Source organism: Plutella xylostella, chromosome 10 (assembly GCF_932276165.1).
Source record: "Plutella xylostella chromosome 10, ilPluXylo3.1, whole genome shotgun sequence".
Taxonomy (NCBI): Eukaryota; Metazoa; Arthropoda; class Insecta; order Lepidoptera; family Plutellidae; genus Plutella; species Plutella xylostella.
In genome coordinates, this window is record NC_063990.1 from 11,958,031 (window position 1) to 11,979,719 (window position 21,689).

General features: G+C 40.1%; 1 protein-coding gene across 2 annotated transcripts; it reads left to right on the forward strand.

The window, feature by feature from the left end:
* Positions 1 to 510: 510 nt before the first annotated feature.
* LOC105391609 (NADPH--cytochrome P450 reductase) lies at positions 511 to 21,442 on the forward strand. Of its 2 annotated transcripts, XM_038118213.2 has the most exons (13): positions 511 to 932; positions 3,975 to 4,161; positions 4,924 to 5,073; positions 7,459 to 7,583; positions 8,450 to 8,644; positions 9,369 to 9,496; positions 11,899 to 12,140; positions 13,401 to 13,598; positions 15,629 to 15,792; positions 17,105 to 17,279; positions 18,875 to 18,946; positions 19,303 to 19,388; positions 20,072 to 21,442. In XM_038118213.2, exons 1-13 carry the CDS (start codon positions 763 to 765, stop codon positions 20,214 to 20,216), a joined length of 2,037 nt encoding a protein of 678 aa, XP_037974141.2. In that variant the 5' UTR covers positions 511 to 762; the 3' UTR covers positions 20,217 to 21,442. The 2 variants fall into 2 exon arrangements, with proteins under 2 accessions (XP_037974141.2, XP_037974142.2); XM_038118214.2 differs by lacking the exons at positions 511 to 932; positions 3,975 to 4,161; positions 4,924 to 5,073 and adding an exon at positions 6,738 to 7,001.
* The last annotated feature ends 247 nt before the right edge of the window (positions 21,443 to 21,689 follow it).

The following is a 21,689-nucleotide window of genomic DNA, read 5'->3' on the forward strand; positions in this document are numbered from 1 at the left end:
TAAATTCCCGTTTTTCCTACAATTGCGTTCAGACATCATTTATTTCAAAAATGATGAATGGATTTCAATAATAATGATATCAAATTAAAGCTGACATCTTAAGCTTTTAAATGACATATCATTTTTATTATTTCTATTCATAATTTTACTTGTATTAATGTATGTTTGCGCCGTCAAGGCTTGAGTCGATTTGGTTGCTCGCGAGTGTATAACTCAGGTAGGGAGGCGGCATTCGGCAGGCTCTGGTTTTTGCATATCTTTTGTGATTACTGCGGCAGTAATTTTAGTATCATCAAAATACTTAAGCTCAGATAAAAGTTACAAATGAAAAGCGAACGAAATGGCACGTATGCAGAGGACGCCCAGTGATAGTGAGCTATGTTCAGCTGAGTGCACGTAGCCGGGGGTCCCCGCCGCCCGCGCCCCGCGCCGCACCCCGCGCGCGCCCTGCGACTCGGGACACGTGGACCGCTCGGCTCGGCTCGGCCGCACTTGCGCAAATCATGCTCTCATCGACACGAACCTCCGTGAATGTTGACGACACGAGGCCGATTCAATTCTGACATTTCTGATTGTCAGTCAGAGTCAGTGGCCGGCCGTGTTACGTCGCGGTGCTAGTTCAGTTTCGGCAGTGTTGTCGGCAAGTCGGTCGCGAGCCGCACGCCTCGCGCAGTGATATCAAATAATAGTGACCTTCCAACTTCCTTGTTGTGTGATCCTGCGTAGTAACTGTTGGCTCTCTGTGCTCATATAGCCTTCAAGATGTCGGAGGACCTCGCGCAGGAGCTGCTGCAGGAGGCGGAGGGCTCGCTGTTCAGCACCTTCGACATGATCATCCTCACCGCGCTGCTCGGCGCCACCGTCTGGTGGCTCTACAGCTCCAGAAAGGAAAACAAAAAAGATGAAATACTTCTCACCAAATATTCCATTCAGTAAGTGCAATTACATAAATAGTGAAGTGAGTTGAGCTAAGTTAGCGTAAAGTTAATTTGACTGCACACGGGCATGCTGCGCAAGCGCATCGCGCGCGTGTCAGTTTACTGAGCGTTCACTTGTATTAGCTCGGTATTATTATGTGATATGATGACGTTAGACAGCAGGTTAACCTACTTCAAGGTTTACTTGTCCACCGTGCGTGTAGCTTGCTCCGTCACTGGGTGGTGTTACTGACGGGACACTCGTAACGATAACGAGTTGATCTTGGAAGTGGCTTCACGCCCGGCGACTCCTACTCGTATGGGCTTCGGTTCATCAAGGTTCATAGCGTGGAAATCATTAAATCCTATGGCTGCGGCCGGCGTAGTTACTCGTTTCCTACTGTTTCTCAACATACAACCCGTTAAACATCGCCTAAATACTTAACCATGAGTCGCATTATTATGTGCTTCCCATAACTTAATGAAAAAACCCAGAAAAAAATAAAATTAATATAATATAATAATATTTAAGTTATGCATAATATTATGGTGTTCCGCAGGGCAGGGTATGGCTTGCACTTTTTCTCAGTTACTTACATTTGTAACGAAAAATAACATATCACTACTTTGAATTGATGGGCAGGACAGTAGGCAGATAATACTCTAGGTACGTTATCTATCAATTAACAATAATTTCATACCTAATCAGGTAATCAGTATTTAAATTATTTGTTGATAAATTCAAGTTACTTACCGAAGTATTTTCTTGATAGCTTTGTGTAGGACGTAGGGTCGTAGCTAGGAAGATTAAAGGCAGTTAACATTTCAAATAGATTGTAATTAAGTAAGTTGTTTACCCCAAAAGAAACTTAGTTAATGATGACTAAAAACAAAAATAAGTTAGGTACTTGTTTACACATATTATGTATTAATTTTTATTCAATTAAATGTTTTGGTTTATCGTTTTGCCTACCTTTGATCCTATTTAATATTATGCAATAATAATGGTGTAAGTGAAATAGTTACGGAACTAATTATTTGATAGGGTGGTATTGCCTAGTTTAGGTTACTACGATATTTGATCATTATTACATTTTGTGTCAGTGCAAGTAATTCCGAGATGAGCTTGCGCATGAATTGGATTAAGTATACCCGGATGATATAATAATACTGCAGCAACCGGAGCGTGAAGCAGGCAACGTAACCACGGATGGGGCTGCGCTTATAATATGACTAGTACCCACCTACCAGACAGCTTGTTGCAAAAAGGCTATTTTGATAAAGTTTGGTGTTGAGCCTGTTGCCCGGGGTTTTCAAAACACCCGGGCCTGGCGATTATTTTAAATATCAGTTGTATCAGACCCTTTTTTGGCACAATCTTCAGACCACTGCAGCCATCCAGTTGTCACATCACTCGACCCTTCATAGGTTCTGCTACGGTAGGGATGCTGGTAGTTTCCGTGTCCATCCACGACGCAGGCAGTCTGGTGTAGGGCTCCGGCAATCACACCCACATTAAATTGTAACCGAATATTATTTATAGTCTTGCAACCTGTTACCAATAAACACAAATTTGTTATTGGTGAGTATTTGGCGATTAATGCTATGGTGGTGTCGGCACTTGTATTGTACATTGTACATGACCTGATAAATTTGCTGCAATTTATTTAAATCAGTTATTTCTCATCAATCCTATTTCCTGTTTTCCTGATATAGTGTCAGCTGGGTCCTTTGTCTGGCCTAGTGGGGTTATTGACCGCTCTTTGATAGGATCTTCGACCTTTCCACAGACACACACACTCACCTATTCTCTATCTAATATCATCCTAAATAATATGTACCTAGTTATATTAGTAATTTATTAATTTTAAATAACTTACTTTTTTAAATAATTTACCGGCCAGTAAGCATAACAATTTCAAGATTTTTAAGTATCTGTTGGTTTAACTACTGAGAATTAAGTTAGTATAAATAACTTTACCATTGAACCTTGGGGTCATGTTCTTGTATAAATTCGGTAGCAGTGGGCAATGGCATGGTTGCCCTCCACTTTTCATGCACTTAGTTACCACAGTACCAATACCACCTTAGTATAGAATTTTCAAAGGTAGTTAAATGCATCGTGAAATTTGAAACTGAGAGACGCAACAGACTCCTTAGAACAACAAACCTCACTTCAGACGACATCTCCAAGTCTAATGCGACGCCATTTAAATTCAAAGATCTCTTCTTACCGTCGGGCCCATACATCTGAATAGAAGCATCAGGATTTTACATACATACATGAATATAGGATGCAGGGAGGTACTTTTGACGTGGCCAAGTTCTGAGAAATACGAATTCAGGGCAAGGAGAGCTCGGTTTATTCAAGTTTTTAAAGCAGTGCCCTTGCCTTGTCCTTTTACTTTGCAATTATTATTGTCATCCTGCCTGGTCATTGCGATATCGCACTGTAATATAAAAAGGTACTTACTTAACTTGTGAAATAAATCTTACCTACACTTAATTCATCTTATGTGTGAGGTGAGCGATGCAGTTTCCACATGCAGCTTATGTAACCGCTATCTAGTTGATCGTGTGGTCTCAGATTTAAAAGCTGCAAATGATATACTTACCTACTCTTTCAAAAGCATTTCGTAGTCTGGCAACTGCTGGTGGTAACGTTCTACCACTTACCTATAACATAACATCATCATCCATCACATCCTAACTAATATTATAAATGCGAAAGTAACTGTGTCTGTCTGTCTGTCTGTTACTCTTTCACGCCAAAACTACTGAACGGATTTGAATAAACTTTGGTATACATACGGTCTAGACCCTGGGAAAGAACATAGGCTACTTTTTATCCCGGAATTCCCACGGGAAAACTTTTTAAGGCGAAGCGAAGCTCGCGGGAACAGCTAGTAATATTATAAAAGTCTACCAAGGAGTCTATTCTATTTAATTATGAGGGGCGGAGAAGCTCCTGCACGTTGCTCTCTCGAGTGGAACATTTATACACATCCCCCTAATTCCACCTAACCTACCAGGGAGTCATAGTCCTTGTGTTTGCAGGCCGGCGGGCAACATCCAGGTGACGGAGAACTCGTTCATCAAGAAGCTGCAGTCGTCGGGGCGGCGGCTGGTGGTGTTCTACGGCTCGCAGACGGGCACGGGCGAGGAGTTCGCCGGCCGGCTGGCCAAGGAGGGCGTTAGGTACAAGATGAAGGGCATGGTGGCCGACCCCGAGGAGTGTGACATGGTCAGTACCAACTTATGTTTTTCTATTTTTTTGTCTGCGATATACTAGACCTGTTGGTCTACCGTGGTGAAAGTATTAGCCAGTAGATTAGTTTCTTCTACTTCTTATTGCGGTGACATCATTAGATCTGGACTACGGTGGTTAAAGGATTTGCCGGTAAATTAGCTTCTTATTCTTACTAACTTTGTAGGTGACTAAGACTGGTAGTAGATTAGCATCGCTGACAGAATTTTACTTACTCAATGAATAGAGTTCAATGGTGTAGTTCAAACTCGTGCAAAATCTTAACTGATACGCTACTATGGTTCGCTTATCAACTAGCTATGGGTGTACCTGCACCGGTTCTCATTATCTTGCGTGTACCGTCCTAGCACACGTAATGTGCCTTCTTTCTCTAGCTGTGCTATCGTTATCGATACTACAAATGAGTCATCAATAAATCAGTACTTTCCTAGTGCACTGCATCATGAGTGGCAAGAAAGATACGCTAATGTACGATACGAATCCAAGGATAAAAAGTCTAAAGTACCGTATAGATTCTATCAATCTCTAGTAATTTACAACAAATGGTACAACACGGTGACCAATGCGCAGTAGATACTTTTAGGTCCTTTAGGGTGAGGCGCAGGTGGAATGTGTCAAAACCGCGCACCGCGCCGCGCAGCCACTAAGTCCATTCTCACAATAATGATTCGCTTGGAATCATCTCCCAAATCATGTACCACAGCCCGTCCCTACCCCTGACCTCCCCTCTGCCCTCAGGAGGAGCTGACGCAGCTGAAGAACATCGAGAACTCGCTGGCCGTGTTCTGCGTGGCGACGTACGGCGAGGGCGACCCCACCGACAACGCCATGGAGTTCTTCGAGTGGCTCAAGAACGGCGAGCCCGACCTCTCCGGACTCAACTATGCAGTGAGTTGAACTTTAGAACAATAACAAGACATAGTCAAGTCTGATTAACACTAAACGAAACACACAAACTAAGATAAGACCTCATAGAATGTTTCATACTGTCATCATATCTGCCTCTGCGCACTGATGGACATTGTTTTTCAGGAAAGCGACAAAAACATCTGGTCTTCCTCATCCTACTACCTATTAAAACCGGCTAGATCGTAGGTAAAGGCAGAGCAAGTATCTTTTTTTTAAATCTACAGTTCTTAGTGTTTTCATTTGTTAATTAGATACCAGTTTACCCATATTCGGTATACTGGAAGCGCCTAAAATATTAAAACTCTTATTTAAAATTGGTAAAACCGGTAGAGCTATGCGACATCATAATGATAGCTGCTCTGAGTGGGGTGTAGAGTAGAGTAGTTGGAATATTTAACTGCCATTAGTTGCGGATCAGTGGATCACCTTGAGCCGCACGCACTTACACGGAAAACAAACTTCCATGTTTGTCTACTCTGTGACTGCACTGATACCGACTGAGTATCTACCAAATAAAAAAATACTAGTTAACTACGGGCAACTGCCATAAATAATAGTTTGACGACCGTTTAAATAAATACGTAAGTAAGTAACTAAAGGTTGAATTACAGATAGACCCTTAGATTACTTAAATAAGGATAGACCCGTCAAATTTATAGCATCCTCCAGTTAGAGATTTACCTAAACAGGACAAAGTTTTAACAATATTTACGAGTAAGTTCATACTTTGGTAAATTTATTCCATTTAGAAACTTTTCCAATACGATACCATTAGAATTAAATCAGATGTAACCAAACATAACAACTGGACTCTGGACTAGTCATAGACGTCGCAGGTAGCTAGTGGTTTCACAAACAAGGAAAAACATACCTAAATATAGAAAAAAAACCGTTGAAGGTGAGAGACGGTTTGGATTGGTAGACGGAAAGGGCTATGATCCGGGCTTTTCTGATGAATCATAGTAAAACAAGACCATGATCGTTGATCTCGGGAAAATTACTAGAGGGACTGTAGTTAGTAAATGAGCGGCATTAGCTGGTAAAATCAGTGAATATTTTCAGGTCCAAAGAACCGAGTTCTCCTATGGCGACCACAAACAGGAATATGTTCATGTATCTTTCAGTTAGTTAATAAGGAAGGACGAGGAGAAAATAAATTAACCACCCATATGCCCAGAGGGTCGCTGCTTGCTTGAGCAGAATGGCGCTGGACGCACCTTTAAACTTTTCCTACCTACTCATGTTATTGTGATGATAAGTTACCTACTAATCATTCATGAATATTTATAGTAAGTACTGGTTTTTTTGTTTGTTAATTATTCTCCTTTAGTTACATAACTAATAGTTAAAAGTTTACACGTATTTAGTGGTAAAGCGACGTCTTGTCTACGAATAGTTTTTACACGAGGTTAACTAAGAACAGGATTGTATCAAAATAAATTGTATCAGCACTATCAGCGCATAGTTAATTCAACATAACTACATAGTTAAAATACATAAACATGAACAAATTTTAATGTAAATATTGAAGAGTGTTCATGAACGGAAAATATTTTTGAACTGTGGCAACACCAATATCTTCTGTTACGTCGTCTGTCATGTGTCAGTGTCAGGTGTCACTGCCTATTAAACGTCAAAATTCTTGGATTCACATTGTTTGAACTTGAGGATTTTTAAAGTGTTTTTATTTATTACTTGTTACAAATTATGTGTCGTTTAAATTAAAATTATCAATTACATATTACAAAATTACGCAATCTTTGTGTATTAATTGAATTATGTTATTAGTGGCGTTGTAATTTAAAACCACAAAAATGAGTGTCCTAGTCAGAACTTTACCTCAATTTATTAGTAAATCATTAGTTCGAAGATGTGTAAGAACCACATATCTAAGGCTAAAATACATGGTAAGGGTACAATACATTTAAAAATACATTAGTTTACATAACCTTGATTATAACCTAACAAATGGAAAATTTAAATAGTTCATTACTATTATAGTCTTTTTATTCACATAAAATCCCATTTGTAGCCTTGCAAGCATTAACATTCGCCTATAATTATGGGTTATTTTTATGTTACTGGGATAGTGCAAATGAATGTTGGTAATAAACCTACTGTCAAGAAATAATTTTACCCATCAAATTCATCAATTATTTTAACTTGTTCCCATAGTGCACCATGCACTGTGGAAACAAGTTTACTCTTAATCAGCCATAGAATATATGAATCCCGCCTTCTTTTAATCTTTAACCCCTTGAGTAAAGGGCAAAATCCCATGAAATTATTTGATTGAACTTTTACCTAACAGTAAGCAAGTAGATGTCTGATGATGAGTATGATTCTAACTGGTGTGTGTTGCAGGTGTTTGGTCTTGGCAACAAGACGTACGAGCACTACAACTCGGTGGCCATCTACATGGACAAGCGGCTGGAGGAGCTCGGAGCCACGCGGGTGCATGAGCTCGGCCTCGGGGATGATGATGCCAAGTAAGATTTACTGCATTATTTTGACATATTTTTCACTAGAACCTCCTATAATTTTTAACAAGCTTGTAGTGTCAGCCTTAGACTCCTTCGGGAGACTAACAGGAAAATATATAGTTGAAATTGTATAGACTAAGCTATATTTTTATGTCTTTGATTTTAGATAGATATTACATTTACACATTCCTTAATTACTTATAAAGCCGCTGCTTGAACATACAAATTATGTATGCAAGGTCCCTGAAAGAGATTGTATGTTTAATTAGGGCAACTTTATAAAATGAAGAATTTACAGAAACTTACTTAACTAGCTGTACTTCAGCTGCAAGTTTTTGTTTATTTCTCCCATTGAGCACACAATTAGAAGCACAAGCAAGCAATATGAATGCAGCAGAGGTGTTCCCATGTAGCAGTCAATAAAATGATTAAATATTATGTTTCCTAATTATATTTGTTTGATAAATTCTAATTCTATGATGTGCATAACGCATAACTGACCATAAAAAATACAGAAGTGAAAGCCTGAAGACGCTATGATATAACATTACATAGGACACGAAATACCTAAAATAATGGTGTAGGTACCTACTTATCATTGATATGTTATTCTTCCCCTCTTGTACAAATCAATATTCTTATGTCATCATAATAGGTACATCATCACTTCTGTACTTGATCCCCATCACTATAGGCCCTATAGTATAGGGTATACGTAGTACCTATTATTTTTGTGTGAGTTGATCAGCTATCAATTCATACCTACTATGATTGACATAAACATAAATTCTATTCATCTCTCCTGCACACCCCATTCAACATGTTCCCTCCACCACCTACACAAACAACCTTACCCCTCTCTCTCCCCCCAGCATCGAGGACGACTTCATAACCTGGAAGGAGAAGTTCTGGCCGTCTGTCTGCTCGCGCTTCAACATCGAGAGCGCGGGCGAGGAGGAGCTGGTGCGCCAGTTCCGGCTGCTGCGGCACGCGCCCGGCGAGCTGCCGGACACGCAGGTCTTCACCGGCGAGATGGCCCGGCTCAACTCGCTGCACACGCAGAGACCGTGAGTGACGTTGTCTTCTTCTTAGTGTAGTGAAAGGATTGAACGTATGTGAACATTTGTGCACTTGGGCAGGCTTTGTCACTGTAGTGAAATGATTGGCCAGTTAGATAGGTTCTCAGCTTACAGCTGACTGCCTAGGGTACGCTAGACCAGACCGGATAGACATATACCCTAGACCTTAGACAGATGGCTAGATGAGGAAGACTAACAGTGGTGCGGCGCTCCTCGGAAGAGGCCGTAGACGATCGCCTCGTTATGAAATTGGTCTAATATAAATTGAAAAGTGTTTATATTCATGAAACAAATGAGAATTCACATTGCTACTATACTTGTTTATGAACCGAGACAATTTGCTAACATACTCATAATTTATTTACTTATTCAGACAGATAATATAAAGTTTTTAGTGATTATAAACGGTATGTTTATACAAATAATGCGTGTATCTGTGAATAGCTGTGAAATAAATTACAAAGATAATAAACTCGACCTTGACGCGGGCCAGCAACTAGATATAATTGTTTATTTCTAGATAGGTTTATAAGAATTTTGACAAAGGTTTCTATCAGCCTTGTAGCTCCCTTTCTAGCGGCTAGCTTAGGGAACTTACTGAATACCCACAAGGCATATAGGTATGCACAATGCACATGGCTTACGGAGACTTCTTTCGTGCACTCTTCCAAAACCAGATAATCTATTCCAACACTATCCTCTTTTTATGCAGGCCGTTCGACGCGAAGAACCCGTTCCTGGCGGAGATTAAAGTCAACCGTGAACTGCACAAGGGCGGGGACCGCTCGTGTCTGCACGTCGAGCTCGACATCTCCGGCTCCAAGATGCGATATGAAGCCGGTCAGTATATTGAATTAATGGCAACCCATACTAATAGACTAGCAGGCCCCGTGAGCTTTTCTTAAAAAGTTGGAAATCCGCGATAAAATGTAGGCTATGTTCATCCACGGATCAGTTTTACATACTTACCAAATTTCATCAACATCCGTTTAATAGTTTTTAAGTTAAAAAGTAATCCATAATAATCGAAACTTTAACTTTCACGTTTATAATATCAGTAGGCTATTAAAAACGTAATAATGTGTGCAAAATGACTGAATTTATATAAGTAATATTTATTTTATGACACAAAACACGATACAAAGAACATAGTCGGGTCTATCAAATAGTTTTTTTTATGAGGAGTAATAAATAATCGATCGCGGCGACTTATGATGAGAATTGATGAGATACAATCGTATAACATTTAGGCTACTCATAATATACCTAGGCAAGTAGTTACCTAAATATTTTAATTCAAAGTCACCCTTTTATTTATTACTTTTTATTTTACTGATAAAGTTAAAGCCGTTGCGATTGGCGGCTCGCAGCCTGGCTACCTATCAGTAGTTGATTATACTAAAGCAAACTTAGTTATATGCCAGTTGCCTAGGATACTTCGCATAATTCTGCACATTTACTTACTAATAAAATGAGCTCAGGGAATGTGTTTCGTCATTTCATTTTTGCATCGCGTGCAGCAACATTCAATGACTCTTCAAAATTCTAGTATTTCTAGTTTACTATTTGCATTCCAGTAATAGGTAATATTATATACCTACGTAAGTAAACAGTAGCGATAAGGTGAGTCTACAGTAGGATATCTGTGACCTCTGGCCGCTGCGTACTTCTTGCCACTATATTTGCAATATTATACTTATACTCTTAATTCCATTGTGTCTGCAACCATATTTTAACTTTATCTATCACTAAATTTATGCCTTTCCGCATTCTAATGTCTGGCTACTTGCATATTATTGTATGTAATTAAAATAATGACTTCAATTAGATAGGAGCATGTTTTGAGTATTAGTTACTATTAGTAAGCATGAGTTGCTACTTTATAACGATACAAGTCACCTTGATGCGCCGAATTCAATTGCAACTTACGATGTCAAATGTTGTTTGTTTCAATTTTATTGTATAAGAACCATTTGTGAAGGCTACCTAGTATGCAAAAAAATACTCATCTGTGATTTAGTTAGGAGCAAATTCAATGACAAGTATAACTTTATTAAACACCTAATAAATGATGAAGAGTCCGTGTAAGAAAATTGCACAATTAATATCAATGAGCAATATTTTACAGGCAACCTTTAGGTTAGATATTTAATTCAAGAAGTTAAGTCATGTATATTTGCATTAGAATTAAACATCAGCAGAGGATGTGATTGCATGGTTGACTCCATCGCATATCATTATTTAGTTTATTGGTAAGGTATCTACAAACCTCTCTACATGATAGTGTAGTCAAGTGAGTAAGGTACAATGTTCATAAAATGACTGATCGCGGTTTGCAACAACCGGTCGGTAATGTCGAATTCTCTCTGTAAGCGCCGTGTACCTTGGCCTTGCGAGTGAATTGATCCTCGACTCACAAATATATGTGGTGCCGACGTCACGAGGCGGAAGACAACTCGCTCCGTGCTCCCACAAAAAGCCCAATCATTTGAATAACTATGAATGACTAACATTTTAAATGTAAATATAAACGTTTGCGAGGAGACACGGTAACCAACAATGGGAAAAAAGTATTTTTGCCTGAACTCTGATGGTGTTTGTCTGCGCCGGTGTGACAGTTCATGGCTCGTGGACGGGACGTGAATAGCTGATACTAATCACTTACAAAATATGCCTATTGAACATGTAATTCTATTCTTAAAATAGTACTAACCGATTACAACTAGATATTGTGCGTAGATACAATACGCACACCACCACCTTCTGTTTAAATACCGATGACATTTCATACTAATTGACCCGGCGACCCCCACTATAAAAGGTCGTAAAAAATCCTTAACACGTACTCCAATTTTTACATTGGCTTTCATCCGTAATTCAAGGTGTTAAACATTAAGTCTTATCTACTCGTATAATTTCCCATCGTTTAATTGAGGGTTAAAACGGCCAACCACTACAACAACAACATAGATGACGTAGGGAGTTACCGCAGCCACGCTTCAAACCACTCCAGCTTCTAACCAGGACCTATATCACCCCACAATAACCACAAACCTCAGTCCACATCGGCTAAGGCTGTTTACTAGATATAAAAGCAAAATGTTGAAAAGATCGTCTAGAGTTTCTTTCGCCATTTCTTTTCCTCTGGTGGTAGACTCTTATCTTGACAAATGACAAATAATTGTAAAAATTTACGTCTAATATATTATGAATCTGAATCTGAACGTTAATGTTCTCCTCAGGCGACCACGTGGCGATCTACCCGACCAACGACTCCGCTCTAGTCGAGCGACTGGGCCAGCTGTGCGGCGCGTCCCTAGACGACGTGTTCTCACTGATCAACACGGACACGGACAGCAGCAAGAAGCATCCGTTCCCGTGCCCCACCTCGTACCGCACGGCGCTCAGCCACTACGTGGAGATCACGGCGTTGCCGCGCACGCACATCCTGCGCGAGCTGGCTGAGTACTGCACGGATGAGGAGGTTAGACTCTTTCTAACTAAATCCAAGAGCTTTATGTTCAGCAGCTTACGGATCACTGTCGGACATTAGCAATCAACGATATTTAAGCAGCATGGCATGTATGGATATAAACTTAGAACAACGCGGTCTGGGGTGTACTTACAGTTTTCATACTCAATGGATCTGATTGATGTTTGGCAGAAGCGTATTATTGTTGATTACTAATGTGTCATTGGTTCTATAGCAGGATAAATACAGAAAATAGCCCAGGTTTAAATTAATAGTCTCATGTATCCGTTGGATGATGAAGGAAGAATAAATAAACTTTCATCATTAGTTCATCGGCCAACAGGTGCCCACGACAGCACAGCCCGATGGAGTGCCACTCATAGCACTCTGTACTTGACCTTCCCCTCCACAAGATAAATATTATGTTGTCCACGCAGCTTCCTGTCGGTGATTGAGAGTGACAGAAGTAGGCGAAGCAGGTTGTCATTTAGGAATAATTTCTGTCCTAAACAATACTTGCAAACGATTCCTCATAACTTTGACAAACTAAGTACTTTGTAAACTTTGCATTGAATTGAAAGGATTTCCTCACATTGCAGATTTAGCAAGTCATTTTGCAGTTTTGTACCAATCATAAAGTTTTATTATAGCGGACACGCTATTATTATTTACTAAATGACCTTAAAGAGTATACAGGCTTCAGCCACATGCTCGCTCGATAGCAGAGACCTCTTCAAGGTGTTTCCTCGTCGAGTTTAGTAGCCAGTTTTCCTATTATTATTTATCTTATCATTTGTAATTAAATAATCATCGAGTTATTTTGATTGTCTCATGATAGCGAGCAGCTGGCGCGGTGGTTCATGAAATAACACTGACTGTTCATTATCATTAAATAAATATTGACAAATATTGATCCCGATGTAGTTGAGATTATTTTGTTGTACAGTTTTCGATGTGTCTCATTAACGCATATGCAGACATAGATATTGAGAGTGCGATCTTCTTATTTCAATGACAGAAGGCCCTTTCCCAAAACGTAGCTTGCAAGTTACATAGTTACCGATACTAATAAAAACAATATTGTAGGTACGAGTACTATGAAATAAACATTTTGGGCCTTACCGTCAAAACTTTAGAGCGATTTACATTAGCGTGTTTAGTTGTCGGGTTGTAGAAGTGTAAATCGCTCTTTCTATATTCTTAACACCTGACCTATATTCTATACACATATAGTATACTTACCAATTGACTCACCCTTCCCCCCATCACCAGGACAAGAAGAAGATGCTCCTAATGTCGACCAACAGCACGGAGGGCAAAGCTCTATACCAGTCATTCGTGGCGGAGGCGGCGCGGCACGTGGCGGCCATCCTCGAGGACGTGCCGTCGTGCCGCCCGCCGCTCGACCATCTGTGCGAGCTGCTGCCGAGGCTGCAGCCGCGGTACTACTCTATTAGCTCCAGCCCCAAGGTTGGTATTGTGTTGGCTATGCTATGCTTATTCAGTGCTAAAGTATATAATGGGTACATAGTTGCTTGTAGAGTGTCCTAATGCCCCAAAGTGCAGTCAAGGAGACCTGATGAAGGCCAATGACCTGGCAATAAGAGTAGCAAAACACTGGAGGAAGTTAGCTTAGTGCATTTACACGATAGAAGAAGAAGAAGTTGCTTGTTGCATTGACAAATACATGACGGTTAGCGCTACATATTCATCTGTTTGTTTGAGAAGAGAGAAACCTGGCCCCTCTCAGTAGCGTCTTTGCTCTGAGAGAGGGTCATATTTATCTGGTCCAGACTGGAACATATTGCAGCTATTACTGTTATCGAACAAATTGTTCTTTATCAGAGAGGAACAGTTCAATAGCTAAAGCGTCCAATATTTTTTTATGAATAAGGAGATTAGAACACGGTAATCTTGGAGGTTATGGCATACCTACCATTTAATTGCCTGCCTATTAATAAATGTGCTAAGATTTTCTCGCGGTCTAATGAGGTAGATTAGCTGGAAATTGCTGGGTTTCATTGTAACAGCAGTAATTTATGTTATTAACTTACATACGATGTTATGTTTATGTACCTACATACTGAAAAAATAATTTTGGCTTAAAATAAATAAATATTAAGGTATAATATCCGAAAGCAATTACTGTACCTATCAGCTGTATGGAAATTACCTAGAAGTGGCAAACGATTACAGCTTGTTATCTGATTGCGTGTGGTAGATAATAATATTTCTCTATATTGTAATATTAAATGACAGAATAAAATTAACTAACTATAGTACACCATTCACCATTCACTGAATGGTGGCCAAAAGAGGGCAAGCGAAGAGTGGGATGACCGTTGTGTGTCTCCGTTTCATACCGGTAATGAATCAGAATCAGAATCAGAATCAGATCAATAGTTAGGTAATCGAAACACATTTAAATATTAACTACTGACCAACTGAAACTTACTGAATAACTGTAATATACATATAGGTACCGCATAATTAACGTATTATAGTATAGTTGGGGCCTACGTGATGCAGGCGTCATTGGCACTGGCAGCGGTCGGGCAACTTGTAGCTGGAAAATTGTTGTATTGTATTCAAATGACGAGGGTTTCCATTCGACCCGCCTGCCCCGCCGCGATTAACCCCGACCCGCGGCCCAACTTACGCCAATTTCATGTAACTCGGCTAATTTATATTGGAATGTCATTGCGTAAGCCATTTGCAGATATTACGATGGAAGGCCGATGTTGGTATGTGGAATATGTTAGGGATAAAGTTACAAAATTTAAGTCTAGCCACTGGGTTGTAACTTTGTAAGTTGAAATGGTAATTAGGTAAAAATATTAAATAACAATGCCGGTAACTTCTAAATTACGATTTAAATATTTACACAAATGTTTTAAGAGTCCAAAATTTTAATCTTTTTAATTCCATATCTTAGTACATAAATATCATACACATGTTACCTTGAAGTCTTGTAGTTTAATAAGAAGTATTGTACCTACCTAAAGATGCAATTTTAATATAAAAGAAATCAGACACGGGGCCATGGTGCAAGTTTGACTAATTGATCTATGAAATAAATAAAAAAAATAAAAATAAAAAATGCTCCGGACTGGCATGTAGCCATGCTTCCATATCTATTTCCATATTCTACTGTTATAACGGCCCCCTTATTCTGTAACTTTTTGGGGGTTAGAAGCCGGTGATAATTGGAATCAACTTAGCAACATTACACATTCACAGCTTACATTCAACGCAAACGTCTTTAAAATCAGATTTGTCGGTAAAAATTTATTAATGCTCTTAGTTGAGAGCCATTTCATAACAACTGATCCCACTCGGAGTTACAGAATACAGGAGCAGAACAAATAATATTTCCACCTCCGCAGCAGCTTTTAAGCATGTTGTGTTATATACCTACCTGTTGTGTGATGCCAATAAATAAATACATTTTCCTTTGCCTGATCTTCTGACCCACTTATGACCCTCTCTCCTCCCGGCAGCTGCACCCGGACACGGTGCACGTGACGGCGGTGGTGGTCCAGTACTCCACGCCCACCGGCCGCGTCAACAAGGGCGTCACCACCACGTGGCTGGCGCAGCGCCGCCCCGCGCCCGGCGCGCCCGCGCCCAAGGTGCCCATCTACATTAGGAAGTCACAGTTCAGGTAACATACCGCTACTTCTTCTACAGGGAACCACAGTCGCTCATTATCATCAGCAAGTTGCCGTTACATTAGTGTAAGAGGTGGTAGGAAGGAGTATTGAAAGAACTACGAATATGGCGAGATAGCATGAGTCGGGACGCTATATTCATCATCAGCCCGTAGTTGTCCACTGCTGAACATAGGCCTCGCCGCTAAGCAGCGCCACAGCACTCTGTTCTTGGTCTTCCTCATCTAGCTACCACCATCGCGTGGGACTCACTCCGGACTGCTGGACCGACGACCTAAAACAGGTAGCCGCTAGTGGATAGATAAGGACGGCGGATAGTGTTGTGGACGTTGTGGTTGTGGCGCTTATTAGGAGAGGCCTATGTCGAGTAGTGCACGATTACGGGCTGATGATGAATATAGCGTCCGGACTCATGCTATCTTGCTATATTCGTAGGTCTTTCAATACTCTTCCCTACCACCACTAGTACTTATGTAACGACAATTTTAATAAAATTAAGATTGTTGCTTTATCTGAGCGTGTTATGCCTATGAATTTATCAAATAAAATATATTGAGTACCTATTTAAAATATCATTCCAGAAGTTTATACCAACGAAATAAAATGTAAAGTTCTTGAATGGTTTATGCAAATACGTGTTAAAATTACCAGCCATTTGTCGAGCGCGTGAACGCGTGTTGTAGGTGCGCTGTATAAATACATTGTAATGTATTAAATAAGTTGGATTGTTTTGTAATTTAACTGCTTACGTGGAACTTCATGACATTTAACTGTTTAGGGTCTAATGGGGCTATTATACATGCTTGACGTAAATAACATATCAGTGTAGTATTGACGTCTTCAATATCCTATTTTTAAGACATGGAAAATATTTTTTGGTATGGAATGGATAAACAAAGGATTGGGTAGAGATAGGATAGATGTACAACTTGTAAACCATATACTGAATCATACATCATCATCAGCCAAGTCGATCAATAGAGGACAAAGCCCTTCAGTACCTACTCCCAAGGACCGCCACAACACTCTGACCCCATGGGCTGCAGCCTTCACCCTATCTTCATCCAGCCGCTATCTGTCACTTATCTAAGATACAAAACATGACTGTACCACCGAGGTACCAAAGCGTAACAACACAGTCCCACAGAAGTATTTACTTTCCACTCTCTGTACCTCATATCTGCTGTCTGACTGGTATAAAATACTTTCCCACCTGATTGTACATTATTACTTCTGTAAATTTTTCAATAAATAATAATTTAAAACAAAAAATAATACCTACAATATGCCTCTACACGGTTCCAGACTGCCGCTGCAGCCGCAGACGCCCATCATCATGGTGGGCCCGGGCACGGGGCTGGCGCCCTTCCGCGGGTTCCTGCAGGAGCGCGCCGCCGCCCGCGCCGCCGGCCGCCCCACCGGCGAGGCGCTGCTCTACTTCGGGTGCCGGCATAAGGACCAGGACTATATTTATCAGGAGGTGGGTGATCGTGCAACTGGGAACTTAACTTTCAATTCAAATTTGTTTTTTGTGGCTCTCTGACTGTGTGTGACTAACACTGTCAATTCCGCCAATAACATGTGTTGGAGATTGCACGGTATTTTATTTAGCCTTGTTTACTGATTGATTGTAAATTACTTATAGCATGAGCTATGACAGCTGTCAAATCCATTTTATCCGTCATTTGTAGGTTTTCAAGGGAAAACTAACCTTTATTCACCAAGCATAAGGATCTGATAATCCAATGTGACAGTGCTCAAGGGCTCATGCTATATTATACTAATTATAAGATACTTAATACCACTTGCCCTACGGTTCGGTATGTTAAGTAAAATTTTTTGATGCTAATTCCAAAACCGTTTCGTGATATTATCTTCTTAATAAGTGTCTCATTCTTAAAAATATAAAATATTCAAGGATTCCGATTATTTTATCAAAAATGAAAATATAATTTGTCCTTCACGACGCTGCGCAAGGTTAAAGTTTCAACCAAAGAGAATAAAAATGTTCAATTGTTAAATGTCACTTCTGTCAATCTAAAGTGTAAATATTCACAGAGTTACGATCTTGATGACGTCAGCGGCTGCATGATAGCGAATGACGTCATAAAATCGTCGAAGAGCCGATCTTTAATTATTTTTTATTAAATAAACGAGAGCAGTAAAATAAAAAATATTCAAATTAGTGTCACAAATTCCAACATACTTCAATTTAAAATTATAAAAACAATCACCATAAAATTACTTAACATACCGAATTGTGAGCTATGGTGTTTGTCACCGACACGATAAGAGGCATGTTCTTGGCATCGTGTGTCCTCGTGCCTTCTTGCGACTCGAAGTCTGTTCTAATGTGTATTATACATACGTACCGACGTACTTAACTATGCCTATACTGACTTTCTGACCTCTGATGTAACAAAAAGGAATTAGGTATGTTTTGTTACTAAACTGCGTACCTACCTAATAATCTTTGTTTCACCAGGCACTAGTTAGATGCTTGTTTTTTTGTTGTTGTTAAAACTAGTCTTTTTATATTAACATTGGCGCTGACCTTTAATGTCAAAAGCATATCGTTTGTTTTTTATAAATGAAGCCATAGTTGGGCTGCGATGACTGAGACAGGTTTTGAAACTGTTCGAAAGAGCGATGCCCTGTTATATAATGCCAAAGAAAACTAGTATACTAATGTGCTTTATGGCCACTAATTGCTTAGCTAAATTAGGTGGTCATTAGAACAATATCTAGAAAAGGATAGAGCATCAAACCGATTGTGCTATAAGAGATATAAGAAGATTATTTCTATACTTTTCAAAGCATTGTATACAGGGTGCAAATGACATACTTCCTGTAACTTGTACGTCATGCTCAACACATAAAACTGGACAACTTTCCAAAAGAAACATACCCAGTACAAATTCACTTTTGTGTTAATTTGTACGGTTATCATAAGTCCGTTCCGACGGTATGTTTTTCGGGGAAGTTTTTCAGATTGACCATATTAGATCGTATGGTTTTTAATAGTAGAAGCCTACGTATCTGAAACAACCACTAACCAGCCTCCATTGTCCCCAGGAACTTGAAGAGTTCGAGCGCAACGGCGACGTGCAGCTGAAGCTGGCCTTCTCGCGCGACCAGCCCGAGAAGGTACGCACTACTGACAACTGTCGGGGGCGACTTTTTGTCGACCTTGAAACATTCGAAGAAATTAAGTTACACAAAATTAATTATGTTACTTAGCTCTGCGCTAAGTATCACATTTTATTGTAAACTAGCTGTGCCCGGGAGCACAGGGGTATGTATACCAAATTTCATTCAAATCCGTTCAGTAGTTTTTGCGTGAAAGAGTAACAGACAGACACAGTTACTTTCGCATTTATAATATTAGTTAGGATTAGTTCGGATTGTTCTCCTTCCAAAGACAAGCGGCTCTTTCTGAGAATAGCGAACAAAATGGTTGACGTTTCTCAAACGATGGAATAAACCTTTGTCTCTGTGCGCAGGTGTACGTGACGCACCTGCTGCAGCGCGACCTGGCGCAGCTGTGGGACCTGCTCGGCAACCAGAACGCGCACTTCTACATCTGCGGGTGAGTTGCTAACCTGTCGACTGGCAACTTGTACCGAACAAGCAACACGTGTCGCATCGTGAGTCGACAGGCCGCCAGCAGGGAGCAGCAGCAGCAGCTGAATAAAGCTCCATAGACTGCGTGCACCGACACAGGCCAGAGGCAAAGTTATAGAACGCTGGCTACCAGAGCCGAACAGTTTCATACTTTCACCGCACCAGTTGTGATGAGTGCGGGAATGAGCTGCCGGCGCTGGTAACCAACGTTCTACGCATTAGCGTGGTTTTTGCAGTCACGCTGATGCAGTGCTGACAGATCAAAATGTACCCATCAACAGCGATCGCTCCTGAGTCACGCTGACGCTTCATACCAATTGTTATCAACGTGACTGTCAGCGCCGAATCAGCGTGACTGTTAAACCACGCTAAAAGAAGTGGGGGATCGCTGCTTTCTGTCATCGTATGTCGGCCCAGAGACATTTCTAGTCCTAGTCTATTTCGTTAACCCTCCCCTGGGGGTAATGAAGATAAATTATGTGTCTACTTACCATTTTTTCAGTTTGTAAACCTAAGTAATAATCATTCATCTAAATTTCAAAAGATTTGGTTTTGAATCCCTTAGTTAACGGACCTACTCCACTTCAGGAAAGCTCACACGTCATTTCACCTACCACATTTACTAACAATTAACCTTGAACGTTCCAGTGACGCGAAGAACATGGCGGTGGACGTGCGCAACCTGGTGCTGCGCGCGGTGCGCGAGTGTGGCGGCCGCAGCGAGGCCGAAGCGCAGCAGTTCCTCAAGCGCCTCGAGTCCATGAAGAAGTACTCCGCCGACGTGTGGAGCTAGACCACTAGTCATACACATCCGGGGCTCTGAAGACGAATATGTGCTGTCGAAACTTTGAATTCTTTGTTGTGATTTTGTGTAAGGAGTTCAAAGTTTTGGTGGTGGAGAATTTAGGATTTCCGTCTTGAGAATTAGCTCCAGTAGGGCACGTCCTTTACGCACAGTCAGCAGCTGACTGGGAGGTGGATAGCCCTGACACACGGCTGCATGTGTCTGTTGCTCGGGCACACATCATTCCATTCTGTAGTCTGACATAATGTGAACTATGTGTTATGAATATGTCTTCCTATATGCGAGGCGTTTCACTTGTCTTCAGATACTATTTTTCTACATATTTGCCAGTTAAAGAAAGCCTCGATTGAGCCCGCAGCAACATTCACGTGCTATTGTTTCGTTTACATTTTAATAGTCAATTGATTAAATTAAATATCTGCGGAGTCGCTAATAGTATTCATGAACTGCTGATCCATTGCTCTATTACTGTGTAAATAGACCTAACACATTGTGATAATTAATTATTAGACAATGATGGGAACAAACGACCACTACTTATGTTGTAAGTACAGTAATCCGACCACTTTGATCATAACGTTAAGTACAGCTATGCCACATAAATAGGTATACCTAATCATTTAATTTAGTAACAAATTGAAGTTACTTAAGTAAATGGAGATAATGTTTTCTATGAGTGAATAATAAGTAAATTTTACGAATTCATAACAAATTGACTTGAATGAGAGTAGGTGAGCGTCACTGTATACTGTAGTAAAGCATTCGTATACAAGGAAGTTGTAAACGCACATCGGAACTACGCTAATAAACTGACCTGCGCCAGGTATGAAAATGAATCCACCTACTTTATATCCCGGCTTGATACATCTAATTTAAAATTGAGAAATTATTTTTGGTGGTTTTTATTTATCCTGAATTTTATTTTTGTTGACTATAAACATACTAATACTACATATACTTCATGTAAATAATAATCGGCCAAATTATCAGCTTAGGAGTTGTAACGCACACTCTCATTGGTTCATGTTGGTGTACTGTGCGCCGGTCAGTCCGTCGTTCCGTCGCGGTTGTTATAGTTGTGCAGACGAGTTTATGTATTGTTGGCACCTAATAAAGTTTTATTAAGTGGACTGGGCATAGATCTAAGGACATAATAATGTTGTGTAATTTTTATATTATAATGTGAGTTAATTTACAATATAATTTATTTCTTATTTCGTGTTTTTATTGTATTTTACCCATTATGACATACCACCTCGGTCACCCCACTTAGGTCATAAATCATAGCCTACTCAATATTACCAATCTGCTTTTGTCAGCATACTATTATTATACTCTGACATACAGTAACACCGACTTGCACAAACAATTAAATCTAGATTAAGCCCCTGTTTCACAATGTATGGTTAGTCGCTACCTGTCGGATAAAATACATGCTGTCACTGTCTAAAAAATAATAAC